At 40.1% G+C, this 22,857-nt stretch overlaps 1 protein-coding gene across 2 annotated transcripts in view; it reads left to right on the top strand.

Moving 5' to 3' along the window:
* Positions 1–22,857, top strand: part of PIGG (phosphatidylinositol glycan anchor biosynthesis class G) — a 70,945-nt gene that overhangs the window by 26,868 nt on the left and 21,220 nt on the right. For both annotated transcript variants that reach the window (XM_039359698.1, XM_039359697.1), the window contains exons 9-11: positions 9,500–9,957; positions 13,897–14,088; positions 20,743–21,052. In XM_039359698.1, coding sequence (XP_039215632.1) covers positions 9,500–9,957; positions 13,897–14,088; positions 20,743–21,052 — 960 coding nt within the window. The remainder of the gene's footprint in view (positions 1–9,499; positions 9,958–13,896; positions 14,089–20,742; positions 21,053–22,857) is intronic.

Here is a 22,857-nt window from a genome sequence, read left to right as displayed (position 1 = left end):
TTTTCCCTTATGCCTTTATAAAGGAGAAAACACAGGTACCCATATCTTTTCTCTCACAAAGTAGCTGGAGACAATTTGAACAAAGAAATAGGGCAAGGTCTACGTTAATTTTTTTTCCTGCTTCCCAAGTTTTCAGCTTCAGATTGCAATATAAATAGTTTTAGTGCCTGTAAACAGTCCAGATCAATCTGTTGCAGAATCATAAGTAGTTTGACTTCTCTCTGAATTGTGGGACAAACGCTAGCAATTAGACCATTAATATTGAGCCATACAATCTAATGTAGTTACCTTTTTCCTTAAAAAAAATATTTGTGTACATAACCCTTGTGTTCTGTGACCTCACCAGTCAAATCTGGAGTTCTGGATAGTAGGCGTTCTTTCTCAGTGGTGAAATGTTAATTGCCGTTTATACATTCAAGATAAAAACAGCCAGGGCTTCCTCTGCAGTTCTTTTATAAATCTGAGCTGAATTATACATTGATTCCTCTATAATCTGTGACCCTTCATGCTTATTAATTAACGTATAATAGAATACCTGCATATTATGTATAAAATGTCAACCCCACTTACAGCCTCAATAATATAACTGTTTTAGTAATCATCAAGGAGAGATCTCCTCAGCCATCTTGCAGAGGTGATTGGCAGATTGCTACAAAAACAAGGAAAGCCAAGTGTGTTCAATTGATTACATTGATTTTGAACTGTTCGTGTACTTCTTGATTTTCCTATCATGGCAGACTGTACAGCGTAGTATATTAGAACAGAACTTCTGAAATCAATTGTGCATGAATTCCCGACTAAATTTCTCTTATTTTAATGAGTTGCTTCATTCAATGGGCTTGCTGTTAATATGATTTGTGTGAATCCAATCCCAGTAATGTTGCAAACATTAGTTTGGAATTCTCTACAATTGCTGTATGTCTCAGAACGGTTGGTCTCTTTGAAGAAGGTGGCAAAATAATCTTAAAGATAGAATTATTATGTTGTTGGATAAGTAAGATGTCATACGAAGTTGTTTCTGTGAAAGTATAGATTTCAGTAAGGATTCAAAGGTGAGTTAAGTTCTAACATTACTCCCATTATTTGAGTAAGGTCTTAGTCTTAAGATCTAATGTGAAGGCTTGTTTAGAAAGCAGGCTTGTATCCATTTTGTAATTCACTCATTCTTTTCCAGTATGTTCTGTATTCTTCCTTGGCATTCTGGTGTGCCGCAGTGATGGTTGAGGCATAGTTTGTTAAAGTAAGAACCTCAAAAGGACCATTCTGAATGACACAAAACATTCATCCAGTCTAGCATATAGGAAAGCCCTTGTGTACATGTAGTCCTTGACTTACAACAGTTCATTTAGTGATCATTCAAGGTTACAATGGCACTGAAAAAAGTAACTTATGACCATTTCCCACACTTATGACCATTGCAGCACCCCCCCTTGCTCATGTGACCAAAATTTGGATGCTTGGCAACTGGTTCATATTTATACCTGTTGCCAGGTCCCGGGCAACTTTGATCAACAAAAGTTGATCATGTGATCAACTTTTGCTTCTGTCAAGCAAAGTTCGTGGGGAAGCCAGATTCACTTAACAACTGTGTTACCAACTTAACTGCAATGACTCACTTAACAACTGTGGCAAGAAAGGGGAAAAATCACTTAAATGTTTCCCTTAGCAACATAAATTCTGGGCTCAATTGTGCTCGTAAGTCAAGGATTACCTGTATTGCCTTCTTTGGCCTTCTTTTCCTTCAGAGTCCTATAATGTCCAGTTCTAGATATATTCACAATGTAGTGTGTAGCAATAGCAGTTAGACCAGTGGTTCTCAACCTTTTTAATGCCTTGACCCCCAACCGGTCGTAAGTCGAGGACTACCCAACCAGTCGTAAGTCGAGGACTACTCAACCGGTCATAAGTCGAGGACTACCCAATCGGTCATAAGTCGAGGACTTTCCCTGCCTGGGAGCGCCGCACATGCGTGGTGCCGCCTCCTGCGCCGGCCGAGGTGTAGCTGGCAAGCGGCAGAGACGGCACAGGCCGACCACCAGCTGGGCCATCAGCTGGCCCAGCCCAAGGGAGGTAAGGCACCTGCCGGGCCCCACACGTGCCAGCAACCCTCCCTGCCTCCGCCGACCTCCCACCTCCCACCCCTGGCCCTCTTTTACTTACATTTTTAGTAGTTGCTCAGCAGGGAGGGGTGGAAACTTCCAGACAGCTCGCCTTCGCTGCAGACAACTTGCAGCACCGTTTGCAGAATGGGACTTTTGGCGGGCTCAGTAGGGCAGAGACAGCCTGGACAATTCCTATTTCTCTCTATTCAAGAGAGTCTATTCTATTGGCGTCCCCCGTGAAATGGTCGTTCGACCCCAAATGGGGTCCCGACCCACAAGTTGAGAACCGCTGAGTTAGACTCACATACCGTTTCACAGTGTTTTACAGCCCTCTCTAAATGGTTTACAGAGTCAGCATTCCCCCCCCCCCAACAATTTAGGTCCTCATTTTACCGACCTCGGAAGGCTGGAAGGCTGAATGAACCTTGAGCCAAAATACTATACATTGTAAATTCAGGATGGCTGTTTGGTGATTCTTACATCCTAAGGTGAATTTGTGCGCTGACAAATCCTGCTTATTTGCCTGCATAAATTTAACAATTTCTTGGACATGTCTGTTTGTGAGTGAGGTTGCAGTCTGGAGGAAATTAAAAATATTTCTGCAACTTCCTGATTTTGAACTTTGAATTTGTTACAGCTAGGAAAGCTTGCTGCCTAAAGGGTAAGATGTGGTTAATTTGAATGAGTAAATTATCCAAGCCTAAGTGTATTGTTCAGGAAGATTAGTTTCAGGATACTGCTGGTGTGACTGCTGCACAGAGCTTCAAGGGGCATCTTTTAATCTTTGAAAAAAATCACTGCCTGAAAACTATTTCTTCCACTAATCCATGTTATCCGATTTTATAATGGAGCAATAATAAGTTTTGAAGCGGCATTTTTCAGGTTGTAGTTTAACTGGATGAAGTGTGCTGTTTTAACAAGCAGTTTATGGCAAGCTGCCTTGAAGATAACTTCATATAAAAAGATTACCTGTATTGCATATTACAGAAACTCTAATAAGAGGAACAGGGAAAAAGAAATACAAGATCTTAAATTTTGAGCCTACTTTTCACCAGTTCTTATCTAAGTGGGAAAAGGCATGAAAACTAGGTAGGTGTCCTATAAAATATACTTAAAATTAATGTGAAATGGACCAAAGAACAACTTTTAAAAATAGTTTTTAATTCTAAAATGCATTTATGTATTAGTAAGTATAGATAATATAATTTTTTTCCTTTCAACTAGATGAGTGGTTCTTTTTGTTGTTAACTCATGCAATACTTTAACTTCTCTCTGTTACACACACACACAAACACATACACACACACGTAATCTACCTTCTACCTACTTACCTACCTACCTTCACTATTAGGAATAAGAATAGGAAATGGAATAGGAAGTGGAATAGGAATAGGGGATGGAATTGGGGATGGGATGGGATGGGATGGAAGGGACTTTGCAGGTCTTCTAACCCAAAGCAGGAGTCCTTATACCATCCTGGACAAATGGATGTCCCATCTTTTCTTGAAAACCTCCAGCAATGGAACATTCACAATTTGCAATTTGTTCCATTGGTTAATTGCTCTCCCTTCCAGAAAATTTCTCCTTAGTTCCAGGTAGGATTTCTCTTTAATGAGCTTCCACCCATTGCTTCTTGTTCTGCCTTCAGGTGCTTTAGAGAATGTCAACCCCTTCATCTCTGTGACAGCCCCTTATGCACCAAAAGACAGCTATCATGTCACTCCCTAATTCTTCTCATTTTAGGCTGAACATATCTAGTCCACTCAACTGTTCTTTGCACAATTCAGACCTCTTTTCATCTTTGTTGCTCTTCTCTCTACTCTTTCTAGAATCTCAGCATCTTTTTTGTATTGTGGCGACTAGAACTGGATGCAGTTTTCCAACTGTGGCCCCATTATTGGAGTATAGAGTAGTACCATCACTTCTCGAGATCTTGATGCTATCCCTGTGTTGATGCAGCCTAGGATTGCACTGGCTTTTTGGCAGCTTCAGCACATTACTGGCTCAAGCTTAAGTGGTTGTCCTTTAGGACACCTAGATTCCTCTCACAGTTATTACTGTTGAGTCAGATACTGCCTATTCTACATATGTGCATTTGTTTTTTCCTGCCTAAGTTCAGGAGTTTATTTTTCTCACTGCTGAATTGCATCTTATTGAATAGAGCCCCTTGCTCTAGACCAGTGATGAAGAACCTTTTAGAGACTGAGTGCCCAAAAACTGCCCTGTCTCCCCGTCCTCTCCCGCTCCATCCCTGCCCGCCAGCAGGGCCATCCACTGCCTCCACAGCCCGCCGCAGATTGCCGTGGTGGTCCTGCAGCACCATGGCGGTCACGCCCAGCATCATCTCTGCATGACAGGGCATGAGGGCGGAGTCTTGTCTCTGTTGCCCGGCTGTCATGTCTTTGGCTGTGCTGCTCCATGTGGGCCATGCCCCTTGGGTGACTGTTCGGGGGGCTGCTGGTGAGGTGGGCGCAGGGGGAGGCAGGGCTGGAATGATAGTGCATGTGCCCACAGAGAGGGCTGTGAGTGCCGCCTCTGGCATACATGCTATAGGTTCGCCACCATTAATCTAGACTGTCAAGTTCCTTCAGAATCTTGAGTGTAACTTCCAAAGTGTTAGCTATTCCTCTCCTCCCCCCCCAACTTTATGTCGTCTGCAAATTTGATGAGCTCTTCTTCTCTACCCTCATCTAGATCAGTGGTTCTTAACCTGGGCGATATCGCCCCCCAGGGGGTGATTTCATTTTTCAGGGGGGCAATGGAACAAAAAGGGGCGATGTGGGGGCAAAGGAACAAAAAGGGGGCAATATGGGGGTGATGGAGCGAGAAGTTTTGGGGACACTTTTGAGACTTTTTCATACAGTGAATCGCTGTATATCTGTCGTACAAAAATATCAGATCGCTCTCTATTAGTGGATTGAATTGTGTTTTCAAATGTTCCTCCAGCTAACTTCAGTACAGTACAGTACAGTACATATGTGAATACACATTGCTTACCTTCATGCACGTTGCGCAGCAGCCTCTACCCTTTTTATATTTCTTTTTGCGTCTTAAATTTCACTTGCAGTTCAGTCATTAAATGTTACCGTTTTTCTTTTCTGGCATTTCACTTTTTTGCAATGAATTTTGTTTTCAGTGGTCATTACATTTAAGTATCTTGAATAAATAAGATAATAATGAAATACATGTATCACAAAGTTTGGGAATAAAGTGACGGGTGGCACCAAAACTTTTCACACAGTTGAGATATGGGGAAAAGACTGGAAATAAATGATTTACATCGATATGTCCTGATGACAATTTTAAAGAAACCAAAACAAGCGTTTGCATAAATTGAAGAATTATTTCCTATGATGTGATTGAGAGGTTATGTCGGGGGAGGGGGGCGATGACAACTTCCTCATTGGCTCAAGGGGGCGATTCGTTCAAAAAGGTTAAGAACCACTGATCTAGATCATTGATGAAGGTGTTGGAGAGCACTGGGCCCAAGACAGAATATTGAGGTATCCCACTTAATGCTTTTCTTAATGTAGATGTTAGTTTCATTGAGGGCTACCACTAAATGCAGTTGGCTAGCGTATGGCACCATAAGAGTTAATCACCTGCCCCATACATAATTAAAACTTCAACTATCCTCCCTTTTAGATCATTTGGGGGCGTCTTTAGAAGTACCAACGAAGAAAATGTAAGGTTTTAGCTATCACTTCCAGATCTTCTTTAAAAGGGTGTGGGAAAAGCAGAAATTCTCCAAATGTGGGCACAAGTTGCTAATAAGATCCAAAGCGGCAGAAAAAGATATACAAATGATTTCTGCTTTGCTGATTCTGGGGAACCTCTTAAATAGTGTTTGTTTTGCTGCATCCCTCAAGAGTTCATTGATTAGCAATGAACAAACTTGCATCGATGCATATTAGAAATTATGAACTGGTTTCTCTAGATAGTTGTGGCTATATATATAAATTGAATTGATTGGTTGGACATAGCAATATGTTATACTGCAGTGAGCAGTGATAGAAGACCTTATCTACATGGAGACACGCCCGGAGCATTGACTAAGCATCTTGTACCTACTTCCCAAGATGGCACAAACTATGCCATACATGCGGTCCTATTGCCTCAAGCATTGGAATATCATGGCTTGGAATATTGGATTTCATGAATTCTGTATTGAGAATTTATTCAGCAAATGCTGCCAGCTGCATAAGAGATACCACAGGCTTCCTAAGGAGATTGAAGTCTATTGGCAATCTTCTTAACAATACCATTGTACCCATCACAGATATTATGGCACAATATACCCCCATCCTTCATAAACATGGGCTTCAAGCCATCAAGATACCATCAGTGATCTCAGTATAACAGGCCTTACCACAGACTGCATGACTTTGTATTCATCCATAATTTAGTCACTATTGGCAATAACATACCTGCAAATCAGTGGCACTGCCATGGATACACACATAGTTCCATAAATATGCAAATATCTTCATGAGTCACTTGAAACATTTTCTCAACTCTTAGCCCTTGAAAATCCTCCTTTCTTTGGGATTCATTGATGAGACTTTTAGCATCTGGACCCATGGAAATGAATTCTCTTGTGAGCATTTCTCCACCCAGCAGTTGCCAGTAATGAGGCATTGATTTTGCTTGTAGAGTCAGCATCTTGCAACTTGCGTGTGAGGCACTTACTTTGCTGGGGTGTAGGATTCTCAGTCCGGGGATGTTTTCCCTGCTTCTTGGCACCAGTGTTGGCTAAAGAAGGATTAGGGCTGGCTGAGGAGGAGCCTGAGCAGGTATCGGTATTGGATTCACTGGCTGTTGAATCAGTAGGCATGGTACCAGTGAGACATGATCCACCAACATCTTGGAAGCTTGCTCTGAGGCCACAATATCTGCAGAACACCTTGCATATCTACATGCTTCCAACTTCTATCCAGGACTTACCATCAAATCTGCCATATTTAGGTAGGCTCTAGGCTACAAATGCATTTGTTCTATCCCGCTTGACACAGATACTCAGCTGTGGGATTAAACCAGGCAATTCAGAAATCTAAATTGCCGATTCACGAGATCATTAGAAAATAAGCAGAGCTAGATCCCTTTCCAGAGGGGGCCTATGAAAAGACAGATCATAAAAGCACAACAAAAGAACACGACTGTCGCTTACAGACCATAGCTCACAAAAAATATTATGAAGAAACTACAGCCCATACTAGATAAAGACACAGTGCTTTTCTTAGGATTGGGTGGCAGCTCAATACCTGAACACAGACTACCAACTCAATTTGAAGCACATTCTCACAAGCAACAGGCAACAACAGACAATGATTCTAACATGGGAACCAAGCCAAGATGTCTATGCTTTCCCAACATTTACATCAACAGCACTATCAGAAGCCTAACAACTTTACACGCAAAATTAGAGGCGCCTTCACATGTTCTTCCTCTAATGTGATATGTGCCACAATCTGCCAGAGGTGCTGTTGTGGATTCTGCATAGGACAAACAGAACAAACATTGTACAAAAGAATTAATGGGCTTGAGTTTGAGTTTGATATCAGGACTTAAGATGAGGATCAAAGCATTCCTGCATCTCAGATACTTCATTAGAGATCTCAAAGAAGCCATTTTGGAAACAAAAAATGTTAAAGGCAAAACTGAGGGAGTGATTGCTGAGCTCATCCAAAGGTTTCCAGCTATCTCGGAAAGTCTCAAAAACCACAATGAGTTTTTGACGCCATATGATTGTTGTTTGATAAGGAACTTGTTTTCTATCTCATGTATAACCTGTGTAAGCATCCTGCTTTTCCTTCATTTTCCTCCTGCCTCATCCTATGCCACTTTAGCCACTCCAGTTGTGGTTGTAGTTTAATACCTCTGGGTGACTAGCACCTGATTGGTTTATCCTCCAAACTTTCTGTTTTCAATATCTACATCAAGGTGCCTTGATATAATTCAATCTTCACGAAATGGGCTATCTGATCTTCTATGGCAGGGGTTCTCAACCTTGGCAACTTTAAGACTTGTGGACTTCAACTCCCAGAATTCCTCAGCCAGCAAAGCTTAAAGTCTTAAAGTTGCCAAGGTTGAGAACCCCTGTTCTATGGAGTAATGCCAGTGTTTGAATTGACAAAGTACTCTTTTCTGGACCTTCTCTGATTATCTTTACATTTTGAAACATATTATTCTACAGATGCCATTGCTTGTAACTGAAATGATTACACTTTTCCTTTACTTGATTGCATTTTACCTAAATCATCATGTTTTTTTGTGCAACAAAATGTATTTCAATTTGTTGACGACCCTGCGCCAAGGATTTTTTGAAGGGGCTAGGTTTCTTTAAATCAGTGTGCTTGATGCTCTAGAGTGATTATCATATAAAATATCTATTTCTTGGGGCAACCTTGCATGACACTTTTGTCTGAAATAAAGCTATAGTTTCAGGAGGGACAAGATAATCTGCGCATCACCGTTCTTTTTATGGTTGCTGTTAAACTACATCAAGGTGATCAACTTTTTCTGGGGTTGGAGTTGCGGCTTATTGTCATAGCTTTCCAGGGATATGGCAACGGTATTGGAAGGTGCTGAGAATTTTCAGCCTGTTGTTTGCTCAGTTTGGGGACTTGAGGTTAAGAGTGGAAATGGAAATATTTTGCTTTTAGCCTTAAGATATCCCCAAGCATCCAACCTCAGACAAAAAAGGTGCCATAACAATTGTTCACTTTTGTTGTCTATGGAGATTCTCAATCATCCAGGTCATTAAGGTGCTTTTCCGAAAGGCAGCTGGATTATCTTGTTTTTCCTTTTTTCTTGAAAGTGTTTCACTTCACATTCAAGAAGCTTCTTCTTCAAAACTAAAGAAGCTCCTTGGATGAGAAATGAAACATTTTCAAGGAAAAAAACCCGAAGAAAGTCCAGTTGCCTTTTGGAAAAGCACCTTCGGGATGTCCACTTTGTTTCTCAATTTCAGCAGCATACCCATCCCTTCATGGTAGTTTTTTTCCTCAAGCATTCAAACATATTGGAAAGCGGATAGGCAAGAAAAGATCCTTACTTCTATCTTTTTATTTTTAGAATTGCTGATTGGTGAAAGTTTGCTCTTTTCATTTTCATGTTTCTTATCCCGATGTAAAACTAATCTACCTTAAAAAGTGTTTCATAAGTTATTGCAGGAAGCTGCATCCCAGTCCTTGAAAGAGAATGTGCAGTAGTTTCAGTGGCAAAATTAACAGTGTTGACAGCAGCGCTGAATTAACCTTGCTTTAGATCAGGATTGAAGAGGATTTACATAAAATATAACAAAAGTACCGTTGTCACTGAAGAAGCAACTATATGTTGCCGATTCTAATGATATGTTGGATTCTTTCAAATTATATCCATTTTTTTTCTCTTTGCAGAATCCAGCTGCTGCTCCTTCCAGCTGGTCTGAATTAGATGTGCTGATCCTGGCAGGCACCATTGGCCATATTTCAAGTCTGGGTGCTAGCAGCTTTATTGAAGAAGAACACCAAACCTGGTATTTCCTGGTCAATACCCTTTGCCTTGCCCTCTGCCAAGAAATCTGTAGACATTATTTCTTGACAAAGGACGGTGAGCTGCAGATCCTCCCAACGGGCAAGGCGAAGGCAGAAGAAATGGAAGAAACGCCTTCCCACTACAGAAGTGATATTGCAATAACAGAGGATGATCTGAAGATGGGCAGAAGGGCCAACCCTGTAAGCATAAATAACTTTGAGAAGTGGATGGCTTTAGCAACCCCCTGGCTCATCCTTATCATCTGTAGAGTGCTTCGTTCATTGAATCAAACTGGAGTCCAGTGGGCACATAGACCAGATTTTGGACATTGGCTGACAAGGTACCTATTTGTTTTTTGTAACGTAGATTGCTTAAGGTCTAGTACATAAGTACATAGTGCTTCAAAAACCGATTGTCCTGTCAGAACTGGGGACCCCCGAGAACTGATGAGATACTGAAGAGGCTCCCTTGCTATTAATATTTGCCCCTTGCCTAATATTTGACCTCTTTTACCTTTGTGCTTTTAAACATTTTAAAATGTTTTAAATAATAATTGTCTTATATATATTAATTGAGTTTTAGCCTTGTTGTAGATGGCCCAGAGTCCCTGTTTTGTGCGGTGGGTGGCCATATACATTTGATAAGTAAATAAGATATTTCTTGCATCATTCCACTGGTGGGATACAGAGAAAAACCACTCAGTATATCTTATTTCTCTCTCTCTCCCTCTCCCTCTCTGAATGATATGGTATAGTGATTTAATAAAAAAAATCAGTAGTTACTCCGATAGCAAGCTGTAGAAATCCTTCAACTAAGTCGGAAGAGAAACATGTCTTCAAACTTTTAGTAACTTTAACTACAAGATATGGCTAGCAGAGTTCTTAAAAACCTTAAGGTTTTTTTTTTAATATTTCCAAGATATATTAATTAGACTGTGCTTGGGTATATTTCTTCCCTTTCTTAAATAAAAAATAAGCTTTATTTATTTATTTGACATATTCTGCTTTAGCCTGAAAATCTCAAACAAGTTTTGCACATGTGAATATTGTACCCGTTCCCCCCCCGCTTCTCCCTTTCTGCTTCCCTGCACTGTGTTTTGTGTTATTGAGTATCTGAAGGGAGGGGGAAAACCATCAGCAGAGGATGATAACCATCCAGCTGAGCAGTGACTTAAAATGAATTTAGCTTTCCCCAACTGAATGCCTTCTAGATATGGGTCAGAGTAAAATGCCCATCAGCCAAACCCATCACCCCCAGCGCCATAGGAATTGGCTAGTACATTGTTTCACTTGTTCTGAGGCTGAAGTGCAGGCAGATTTTTCTTTTGGAAGAGGAAGGAAGCTTAACCCAGTGGCTTTCTTACTCAATGCATGAGGTTATTCTGGCCTCTCCCTTTCTTTTCCTACTATTTCTGTCTTAACCAGCAGGTGCTAAAAGAATATCTGTGGAGAAGAAGTAGTTGAGTTGAGGTTTGGGTCAGGATCAATTAAAACTTTTTTTTTTGTTTCTTAGTCTGACGACATGAACAAATTAATCTTTGCATCTCTTGCTAAAGCTTCCCTTTCTGCCTGATTATATTTCTTTCACCACAGAGCGAAGCTGCAGGGATGTGTGAGTGCGACACAACATTCCAGCTCCTTAACCAGAATGTTTCAGCAGCACATTTGTTCTGCTGGCACGGTGTGCTTTTTAGAGCACACCTGATTTACTAAACGGAGTATGCTGCTAGCTGTGTGTGGAAACCCACCAACGGCTGTGTTTCTGCAGGTCTTGCAATGTGTGTGTACGGGGGTAGAGGGGGAGAGGTATTGCTAGAACCCCCATGACTCAAAGCTGTGTGTGCTCTGGGCTAAAAATAAAATGAGAACTAAGCACCAAGGCAACCCAACTGCTGTGACGCAAAAAGCCAAATTGTGTTGCTTTTTATAAACTGCCTTTTAAAGATTCCTTTCGCATTGTTTTGCTTTGCTGATGCTTATCGAAAGGAGCTGGGAGCTGAAATTTGACTTCCTAGATTTTATCAGATATTGATCACACATCTTGGCAACTATAATGCCTCAAAAGGTACTTTTTCGAATAGACAACCTCTCCCCCCCCCAAAAAAAAACCAGTTAAATGTGAGATTTTCCTGGAAGCTGGGAGCAATGTTAAGCTGATGTCCAGTTGTGTTATATACGGAATCCTAAAAAACACAGGATTGTGTTATCAGGTTTAGGCTTGTAAAGAAAGTAATGTTTTTTCTGAGAAGCAGGAAGCCGCATGATCTGATTGCCACATAGAAGAAAAGATTGATGCAATGGCTTCAGGAGAATGGTTCTACGGAAATACCTACTAAATTTTCTGACAAGGTCTGCCAAAGAAAGTACTCCCGGGGCTCCTTTTTCTGGCCCCAGTACCGTATTTCCCCGAAAATAAGACCCAAATGGAAAATAAGCCCTAGCATGATTTTTCTGGATGCTTGTAATATAAGCCCTACTCCAAAAATAAGCCCCAGTTAAGATCATCAGCAAGATGCATTTAGTGCCATATTTCCCCCGAAATAAGACCAAACTGGATAATAAGCCGTATTGCGTCTTTTGGAGCAAAAATTAATATAAGATCCAGTCTTATTTTGGGGGAAACACAGTATATATCAGGGATCAGTAGACAAACCAGTTTTATAGATGGAAAGAGGTTTCTCTTTCTTTACAGTAAACTTTCATCAAAGATTTTTAGGGAAATTATTTCTATAAAGCTCTTCCACATCAATACGGTTACCATCTTAGAATGCAGTGGTATTTTCCTGTTTGTCAGAAGTTCCTCAGTGAGATCCGGGAGGATGGGGAAAGTTTCTTGAAAGACAATTTCCCTGCCGTTTATGAATCTTCTTCAGCCACCTGAAACTTCAGCCACGCCTTTAGTATTTTACTAGACTACAATGGTATAGTATCTTGAGTCTGGGCATTGTGCATCCCACAATATGCCCCTTAATCCTTTACACAATGTAGTTGATTCCATATTGCTGATCTACTTAGGGTAAAAGATTTTTTGTCCCAATTCCCTCTTTAATATTTTTTTCCAGAATGGGAAAGTATGCGTATTTTTTTTTTTGCCAGAATTATAAGAGTGATTACTATAACAAGTGTAACTAATACAAGCAGATTTGCTAGTAGAAATAAAGGTATATCAGCGATTTCAAATCTATTTAAGCTCTGCCTAGCACTTAAAACAGAGCACTGTATGTAACTGGGAGAATTCAACAAGTGTTGGCCCACAGTTGAAAAAGCTTCCTGTAGTTATCATCTGATTAACTTTAATGAAGGTGCCCCACAAAGCCAATCTGAATAGGAATAGAGTAGAGTAGAGTAGAGTAGAGTAGAGTAGAGTAGAGTAGAGTAGAGTAGAGTAGAATAGAATAGAATAGAATAGAATAGAATAGAATAGAATAGAATAGAATAGAATAGAAGAGTTGGAAGGGATCTTGGAGGTCATCTAGTCCAACGCCCTGCTCAGGCAGGAAACCCTATATGCATTTCAGACAAATGGCTGTCCAATCTCTTCCTAAAAACTTCCAGTGTTGGAGCATTGACGACTTCTGGAGGCAGGTTGTTCCACTGATAAATTGTTCTAACTGTCAGGAAATTTATCCTTAGTTCTAGGTTACTTCTCTCCTTGATTAGTTTCCATCCATTCCAGCCTCTTGTCCTGCCTTCAGGTGCTTTGGAGAATAGCTTGACTCTCTCTTCTTTGTGGCAGCCCCTGAGATATTGGAACACTGCTATCATGTCCCCCCTCGTCCTTCTCTTCATTAAACTAGACATACCCAATTCCAGCAATATGAGCAACTGGATGAAGGAGAAGGTTTTCCCTGAAAGACCTGGATCCCAATTCTTTGGTAGGTTTTGAAAGGAAGTATTCTAATTATAGACCCCGTAGGCTCCCGAGAGTCAAAAACAATATGGAAACTGCTCACTGAAAATGAAGAGCTTGAAAGACCCCTGAGTTAATGACTTTTGCAAAAGGCAAATGAAATCCTCACATTGTTCAGTCAAATGACTTTATGAAGAATGAGAAGGTTCTAGAGAGGTAACACAGATGCCTTGAATGGGATTGTCAAACGTCTGATATTTTGGCGCAGAATAAATGCTGCTGAAAGAGTTTACAGAAGCTGATGTGGTGAGAAAAGACTACTGGTTTTCTGATCAGTGAATGAATCAAAGCTTGCTAAGAAAGAGAAAAATAAAACTTGTCAGCGAACCTTATAAAAAAGATTTAATTGAATTTGTTGTTGGTTTTACAGCTCTGAACACAAAGCTGAACTTTCTCTTCTGGCATCAGTGTCTCTAGTTATGATCCTTGTACTTGTTCATCGAAGATGTTCTTTGGTTTCGAAAATAGCAATGGCACTTGGACTCTTGGGAGTGTACAGTTACCGGGCAGCGATAGGAAATGTGGAATTTCCATGGCAACGAGACAGAAAAGATATTTCAAAGTAAGTTCGTTAGCAAGCTATGTAAATGTACTTAACACCTTGAGGTCTAAAAGAAATATCACAAATAAGTACTACGTGGGTTTGTGCACATGTTTTCTAAGAGTTGTGGGCAGATTCTAGATTTGAGTGGTTTACACTGTTTTGACAAGAACCCTGGAATCTGCCAGTGGAGGTGTCGATGTAAAAGACACACGCTTAAAATTAGAGAGTTTTGATCTTAGGAATTTATTTTGCATATTACAACAGAACAGTCCTTCTGTTCCTGGGTAACTCAGGTTTCCCCCGTTTTAGCAGTTTATTTTAGGCAAGCCTGAGAGATTTCTTATGCTGCCGCAATTATTTATTCATTTAATGGCTTTAGGCACTTGCCTCTGGGTGGCTCACAAAACCAAATATGAAGCCTTTTCTTTCTTGGCTACCAATACATTTTTTGTTGTGTCATTCCTGTGGGCTGCACAGGATCTGGATAGAGATCAAACTCCAGAGTGGCATGGCAGAAATTTTTAGATTCTATTCCCAAAGAGAATGTGTGGGGAACATTCCAAAGCACGGGTGTCAAACTCACCACGTCACGGGACATGTCGCGGTGTATCGCGACTTTTTTTTCATTGCTGGAGCTGGGGTGGGCGCGGCCTCCATATGATGCAACCAGCTTGCAGGCCAGCAGTTTGACACCCCTGTTCTAAAGGGTAGATTTTATACTATAAGTGCTGTATCTTAAATTCTCCTGATGAGAAAATACTATTCACTTATGGGTCTGGTTGTTTGCACCTAACATGACAAGAACTTCAGTCACCTTAGCGCAGTGGTTCTCAACCTGTGGTTCAGGACCCCATTTCGGGTCGAATGACCATTTCACGGGGGTCACCAAACCATGCTGTCCGCCATTTTTTCCCTTTTCCCTAGCTGTCCTACTCCTTCTTATTGGTGGCCACACCCACTTGGGGTCACCACAACATGGGGAACTGTATTATGGGGTCACGGCATTAGAAAGGTTGAGAATCACTGCCTTAGCGAGATCATCCCATTCCAGTTCAGCTCCAAGGTACAAACTCTCCACTTCTACTTTAATACTCCCTTTACTTCACTTTCCTATTATAATCCCTCCAATCCATACAACACTGCAGAATTATACTATAAATTAATATAATAAAAATTTAAAATTAAAAAAAAACTTTTCCTTTTGGAGGAGCTCTTTACAGCCTTTCCCGCCTATCCACCATCTTCAAATTAATATAATAAATAAATTAACAGTACAAAAATCTGTTATCATTCTTCTCCCATTTAGTCATAGATCAAAACGGGCAGGATAGAAGACAGGGAATGCTGCATAGAGCAGCTAAAATTGTGATGAATCTCATGGATCAATTCAAGCATGCTGTTCCCACCAGTGGCTAAATATTTTTGAGAACTTACCCAATCAAGTCAGCAACATTCCTCTATCATTTGTCCTCAGGTTCTACACAGCATCAGTTTTGTTGTATAGTATTGTAAATACCGTCCCTTGAATGCCAAACCTCCCCCTCCACAATTACTGTCCCATGTTCATATCCAATAATGGGACCAACACAGGAGGCCCACAGGAGAAAAACAAGATTAGAAGGGGACCCATGTGAAAAAAATAACTAGAGTATTCTGCCTTTAAACATGTGTAAATGCCGACAGATCATTTGTTGTCTATTATAGGCAACTAATTAAATGTTAGAGGGCAATGGTAGGTATACCTGTGAAAAAAAAGTTTGGGAAAACAAAAACTGTTCTGTAAGAAATGATTGGTAGGAATTAATACTGTATTTCCCTGAAAATACAACCTAGCCATAAAATAAGACCTAGCTTATTTTGGGGGGTTTGGGTTAATATAAGCCCTACACCAAAAAGTAAGCCCTACTTAACCCTGCTCGCACCATCCCACCGTAGTTTTTTTGGCAGGCTGGATCGCGTGCTTCCCCCCACCTTACCTGTGCCGATGCCACTGCTGTGAGTTCAATTTTGCAGCTCGGCTAAATTGTTCAGTTGTGGCGGGCCGCAGTTCCCTTCAGCTTCAGGAAAGCTTAGGCCAGGCTCCTCTCAGCTGAAGCAATCCAGCTTGCCTGGGGTCAGGTTGGCCATTGCGGGAGGCGTGACCCATTCCCGTCATCCAGCTCCACTGCACATGCAGGATGAGCCTCTCGGAACGGCCAACCTGACCCTGGGCGATCCGTATTGCTTACAAGGAGAGGTTGTGCATTGCAGGAAGATGACTGCAAAGGGCGCACCCAGATCCCTGCAGCTCCTGGAGGCTCCGAGCACTGCTTTTTGTGCCGCTTGGTTTCCCACCTCACCCCTCGCCAGGCTAATTTGGTGGGTGGGATTGCCTTCTGTCTTCCTCGCCACTGCATTGGAAGCTGATGCTGCCCTCCTGAGAGGCAGCATGGTGATTGGACGGTGGCCATGCTGCGAATCGGGATAGACCTCCCAAAATGCCACCAAAAACAGCAAAGCAAACCCGCACACAGATGTGGCGCCAAAAACAGTGGTGCGAAAAAGGTGCACATGGATCCCTGCAGCTCCTGGAGGCTCCGAGCACAGCCCTGGGGTGGCCATGCTGGGCAGCGATGGGAAGGTTGCTGAGGTAGCAGGTGGAATGCCGGATGCTCGGGAAGGGAGGGTGGTGAAGCAGGCAAAGCAGGGCGCACATGCCCTTCCCATGCCAGGCTAGCCCCTGCAGCTGTGGGGTGGCTGTACTGGGCGGCGACGGGAGGGACGCTGAAGTGGGGTGGCCAGGCCGAACAAAGCAGCAGGTAGAGTGGTGGAGGCTCGGCGGGGAGGGAAGATGGTGAAGTGGGTGGGCGTTCTGCCATCAGCACCCAGCCCCGTGCCATTTCTCCTTCACGATCCACTGCCGCCACATGTTGGGAAACACGTGGTGGGGGAAAAGGTCAATCAATTCCATCTTCGTCCTAGTACTATACATGGTCCGCCACCACACTCTCGCCGCTGCATTGCTTCTCCACCCCATGCACAGGCCTTGCCCCACCCCTGCGCGCTCGCGGTCTACCGGTATCAGCAAAAATTAAGCCCTCCCCGAAAGTAAATCCTAGTGCTTACTTCAGAGCCCAAAAGAAAGTAAGACCGGGTCTTACTTTCCGGGAAACACGATATCTGTTGATATTTATAAAAGCATCTTGGAATGTGACTCTCTTCCTTATAACTGCTAGCATAATATTATCATTTTCTGAACGTTCATAGATGCATGTAGCTTAAGGTTTGTGGCCTGACAGTAATATGCCTTCTTAAAATTCATCAGAGTGGTTGCTTTGATCAGTAAAGTATGCAACTATTTGTGATTTCAGGCTAGAAGTGTTCTTGAGCATAGCACTGGGTTAGATTCCTAGTACCTTTTTAGAATGAAAATAGAAGAGATATTTATCCTGAAATTGTAATTTATGGTTGCTTGATTTATGGCGTCAGCCTGAATAATACTTTTCTCAAAGCCTGTGCTTTGTAAAGCACTCTAATGAAATTCAAATAGCAAATCTTTTTCTTTCTAATCCTTGCTTGATATGCAAAGCTGGCATAGTTTTGCTCCAGTGGCTGTCGCCCAAACAGGAGGTTGTACAGAAAGAATGTGAGAGGTACACTATGTTTGTGACTTGTTCATAATTTTTAACGATGCCTGTTCCATCAGTGGACCTCCTGCATTGTAAATGGATAAAGCAGCACTTAACAAGAAAGGGTGGGAAATGACTGTCACTCTATACTTTTGAAAGATGTGGCCTGCAGGAGGCCTCCTGGTGTTTAACTATTCTGACAGCCGTATACTATATACCCAGATTTCTCTAGGACAGTTCCAGTAGGATCAGAGATCTTATCCCAGGTATTGTCTTGCAACATAATCAAATCTCAAAAACCACCCCACTTCTAGTTTTTGAATACTGCGAGTCATTTAAATTGCTGTTCTTTGATTAAGGGATAGTTTCTAAGTTTTCTTCTTAAAAATGCATATACATATATTTCGGACTGTTGAAATGTTAAGATATTTCCTTGTGATCTTAGAAAATCACCACCCGTCAGGATAAAAAAGCATATTGTTGGGTCACTGTGTTCCATTCAGAAGATTATTCATTATTGTTGGCAACTAGGCTGGCATTTAACGAGAAGCTCAAGATTAGAAAACTCACGATGTCAACTCTTGTACAGGCCACTATTGGCCTGTAACAAATTTGTTAACTTTCAGGTCATACAACATTTTCATGTAACATATGCTTCACTGCAAGATTCCCTTTAAATGTACTTAATGAGTAAATGTATACTTGAGACACATACGGATATGAACTGCAACAATCATATAACATTGGCCGCAGGAGTAGTTGTATAAAGTTTTACTTCCCATTCCCTCCTCCCGCCCCCCCCCCCAGCTCAGAATTTTAAAATGAAATCCCAAATGTTCTGTTTAAAAGTGCTGGATTAAGATAAAGATGTAGATAAAGAAATTATGATGATGATGATGATGATGATGATTTCAAGTTTTAACAGCATCTGAGATTAAGTCATTAAGATTTACTAAAATCTATTTCTTCCATTTAATGAAGGTGACTCTAATCCAATAAGAGCATATGCCATAAGCAATTATGGTGATCTCTAGGCAGAGTGTCAGTTTGAAGCTGATGAGATTTAGGGCAGTTAATTATTTTATGAGGGTTGCGCATGAAAAGAAAAAAAAATGGATTGGAGATCCGCTTTTAAGTGTCGATTGATGTTGCATAGATTTGGCCAAGACTATTTTTCTTGCAGCGATTCTGTCTTTAAATTCTTCACTGAATTAACTTTAATGCAGGAAATCTACTGTTAACACTGTCCTGATTAAAATATCTATATGGGAGAGTATAAAACCACTGATTTAAGAAAAAAAAACATCGTGATGAAAAACAGTATGCAGAGGAAGAATATTGGTGTAAGCTGGTGATAGAAAAACATTTGGAAGTAAAAATAACCATTTGTTTTTATTTATTCACTTACCGTAAGTTCTGTCTTGCTTCTTATCATGGTAGGGAAGATACAGCAGAGAAGAAAGTCTTAGGATTTTCCAGAACATTTAAAATTGATATTTAAGAATTTAGTAGGTTTGTTTTGTTTTGTTTTGTTTTGGAGTTCTTAATATTTCTTGCCCAGATTTTGGGAGAAATCAATTGTTTATATTGTGTTGTTCTTTCATTCAGGATTGATGTCTCCAACTCAAGTCTTCGATGCATCCTTGTTGCGTGCAAAGTCTCCATTCTGTCAAGGGCCAGTGAATAAGGGGAATTTTTTGACCCCTCTTGAGGCATTTGAAAGAATCTATTGGGACTTTTGATTGACTTATAAGTCCATACTCTTGTAGAATGGGCTTTCCAGAGAAAATTGTTGAATGGGGAAATAAAAAACTTTTGTAATCTTTTTGCTCTTTATTGGGGAGATAGTAGCACACAAGAATAAACTGGGCTCCTCAGATGTAAAATATTTTTTACTTATATATTTGCATCCCAAATGGCTTCAATCAGTCACTTGTAGTTAAATATACTTTTGGGTGTTGATGTTATCCTATTTCACATGTTGGGGGTTAACTCTGAAGAATTATAGAAACTCTTGGGCTGCAAAATACTGTTGTTAACAATGGCTTATTTAAATCCCAAAAGTGGTAGGATTAATTAATTATTAATACTGTATGGTTTTATGGATTATGTGGTTGTTATGGATTTTAAGAACCCCAAATTGTGTGTAACAGAGAGGATTAGTTCAGACTTATGATTATAAGCACTCATCATGCACTTGATGCCTTGCAGCTGACTGAAGTATTTATTTGGAAATAAGTTCTGTGGAGTTTAGTAGAAATTGTTCCTCAGTAAACGTGCATTCAAGTGGACCATTAAATTGTGTTAAATTGTGTTGCAGTGGAAACAACTCTATAGGTATGATGGCAACAGTTTCATATAGGGAATGATCTACCCACTTTTTGCTGTGGGAGAAAACGTTTCAGAGGATGTTAAAGTAACTAAGAGCTTTGGGACAGAAAATCCCCAGTTCAGATCCTCACCTGTTCCCCACCTAAGCACATTCATGTGTTAAACTGTATAGATAACGTTTTATTTTCTGGATTGGGATTTTGAATATACACATATTAGTTTAATATATGTATGTGATAGAACATTAATGTTGTGAAGGTAGATGTTGTGGTGACATGCTTAAGAATCGATTTATATTTTACTTTTTAAATCTTTTGAATTAACAGACTCTTTTTCCCCATTATTCCTGAGAGAAATTCAGCAGAGCTTTCAAATATCGATCAGCTTTCTGAAACTAATTTCATACATATTTATTTGACGGTGTTGTATATTTTTTGGCTAAGTTTACAGTATAGCACAGTAAGCTTTAACTGCATTCATTTCAGATAAATATGTGTGGAGTTAATCTCATTCTTTTCAGAATGCTGGTTTAAGATACTTTCCTGCTTGGATCACTCTGTATAATTCTGTTTGTTGGGATGCATAAAGTGATCATGATGAGTTTTACCATCAGTAATGGCACACGCCCATTACTTGTTTTGAGCTAATGCCTTCTCTGAATTTTAGCAGATTATGTCCAGCAATAAATCATCAGAAGTTGATTTCATTATGTCTTTTTATTGTCTCTTTTCAGGGGCATAATTGAAGCACGTTTTGTTTACATCTTTGTTCTTGGCATCATCTTCACAGGCACAAAAGATTTATTCAAATCTCTATTTTTTTCAATGGATACTAAGATCAAGTTTACAGGTTTATGGGAAATCTACAGTGGGCTGGTTCTGCTATCAGCTCTCTTGTTCAGACCTCATAACTTGCCAGTTTTGGTTTTGTGCCTATTTGTTCAAACCATGATGAGAAACTACATCTGGAAGCCACTGGATTTTGATGCTGCTCAAGTTACTATCATGCATTATTGGTTTGGACAAGCATTTTTCTTTTTCCAGGTAAGCCAAGAATTGCAAATCTTTAGAAAGAACATGCAGCCATGTATAAGCGAATTAAGGAGCTAGTTTCTAGTATCAGTTCAGATGCTGATGATAAGACTTTAGATCTTTGTTAACAGCTTATATTATCACAGCACTTATTTTGGAGAAAAGAGTTGAATAAAAGGTAGTAGATCCAACTGATACAACAGTCATTCTCTTTCAATACTTTTATACTTTATTTCAATCATTTTTATATCCTGTCTATTCTCCCAGACAAAAGCACAAAGCTTCAGATACTGCTTTCTTCCTTTAACTAATCTGGAAAGGAGTTTCACAAATGTCTGGTACTCCAAATATTTTAAATAAAATAAAGCCTTTGATGAAGATAAAACATTTTAGATAATTTTTTATTGGGGAAGGCCATGCATAAAATATGTAGCCCTTTAAATTGTACCCAGGAACCAATTAAAGCCAGAGTAGTTGGTGTAAGACTGATTTAGTGGTCTATAAGGCATGGAAGAATTATAAATAAAAGCTGAAGCAAATAGGGTAAAAATATTAATTTCAACCCATTTTTAATATAATTGTTTTAATATCTTTATTTTTTTACTATATTGTAAGCTAACTAGAGTTACCTCAGACAGTGAGATGGGCAGTTTTATAAATTTAATAAATTAATTTGAGGGTCATTGTTCAGAGAATTAGCAGATTTATCTATTTGGGATGAGATCATAGTCCTTCTAAGGGGGTGTAGAAAATGAAATGTAGACCTCTCTTTTGTTTCCTAAACTAAGGAAACAGACAAAGCATTTTTTAAAATCAAGAAACCAACAGTTCTTGAAAGAAAATGATTTTAAAATGCAGCACCTATATGAATAATCTCCGAGCTAATGGCTGAAATGTGCTTCGGAGGGCTGTTTTTGTATCTAGTCCAGAAATGTCAATTATACAGAACTTTGCAGCCCAGCTAGTTTCGGGGGGGGGGGGGAGAGAAACAAGCAAAAAAGGCATTTTATCCTGGTGCCAGTTTCTTTCATCTGAGATACAGAGTATTGTTAATTGCCTTTAAAGGCGTAGGTGCCTTGGATTTTGAGAATGATTCCTCCTATCACTCACTGAGGCCTGGTAAGAAAGATCACCTGTTATTGTCACAGGTGTGTCTCATGGCAACTTAGAACAGTTTTCACATTAGCTGCTCCAATATTTTTGGGTGCATCCTTTGTTGAACTGAGCAGCATAATTGTTTTCTTTGCTTTTTTTTTAAGTCTTGAAAATGCATCTTTTCGACAGTCCCTTAATAGTTGGTCCCTTTAATTCATTGTTAATATTCTGGCTTTTAACTTGATTTTTTTTAATTTTAAGGCTCTTTCTATTGTAAACCACCAATGAATTGTTGGTGGTGTATAAAGATTGGTTTATCGTTTTACATCAGAAAAACCACTTTGAGTGCTATTTTCCTTCAGGATGTAACTTTTAAAGGCCCTTTTAAGCACATGGATTATGTTGTAGTAATCTGAGAAATAATTAAGGCATGGAAAAATCTGGTGATGCTCTAACTAAAAGAGGCTGGAAAGACAATCCATTGGCTACTGCTTTTATGCTATTTAACAAAGCTTTTGTCTTGAAGTTGAAATTATTATTTCTCCTAGCACCTTTCCACATAGATTCTGTTTATATTTAATTTCCCAATTGTCCAAATTTATATCTAAATGAAGACTGAAGACAAACTGCAGATATAAATTATTGGATGATCAGTGCAGCACTATATCAGCCCTTTGATTTTAGGCAAGGACTGCTTTTATTGAAGCATTTTAAAAAAAGGC

Source organism: Crotalus tigris, unplaced genomic scaffold (assembly GCF_016545835.1).
Source record: "Crotalus tigris isolate CLP2741 ecotype Arizona unplaced genomic scaffold, ASM1654583v1 scf7180000019100.1392032, whole genome shotgun sequence".
Taxonomy (NCBI): Eukaryota; Metazoa; Chordata; class Lepidosauria; order Squamata; family Viperidae; genus Crotalus; species Crotalus tigris.
The sequence above is the reverse complement of the archived record's forward strand: the minus strand, read 5'-3'. Positions and strand labels throughout refer to the sequence as shown.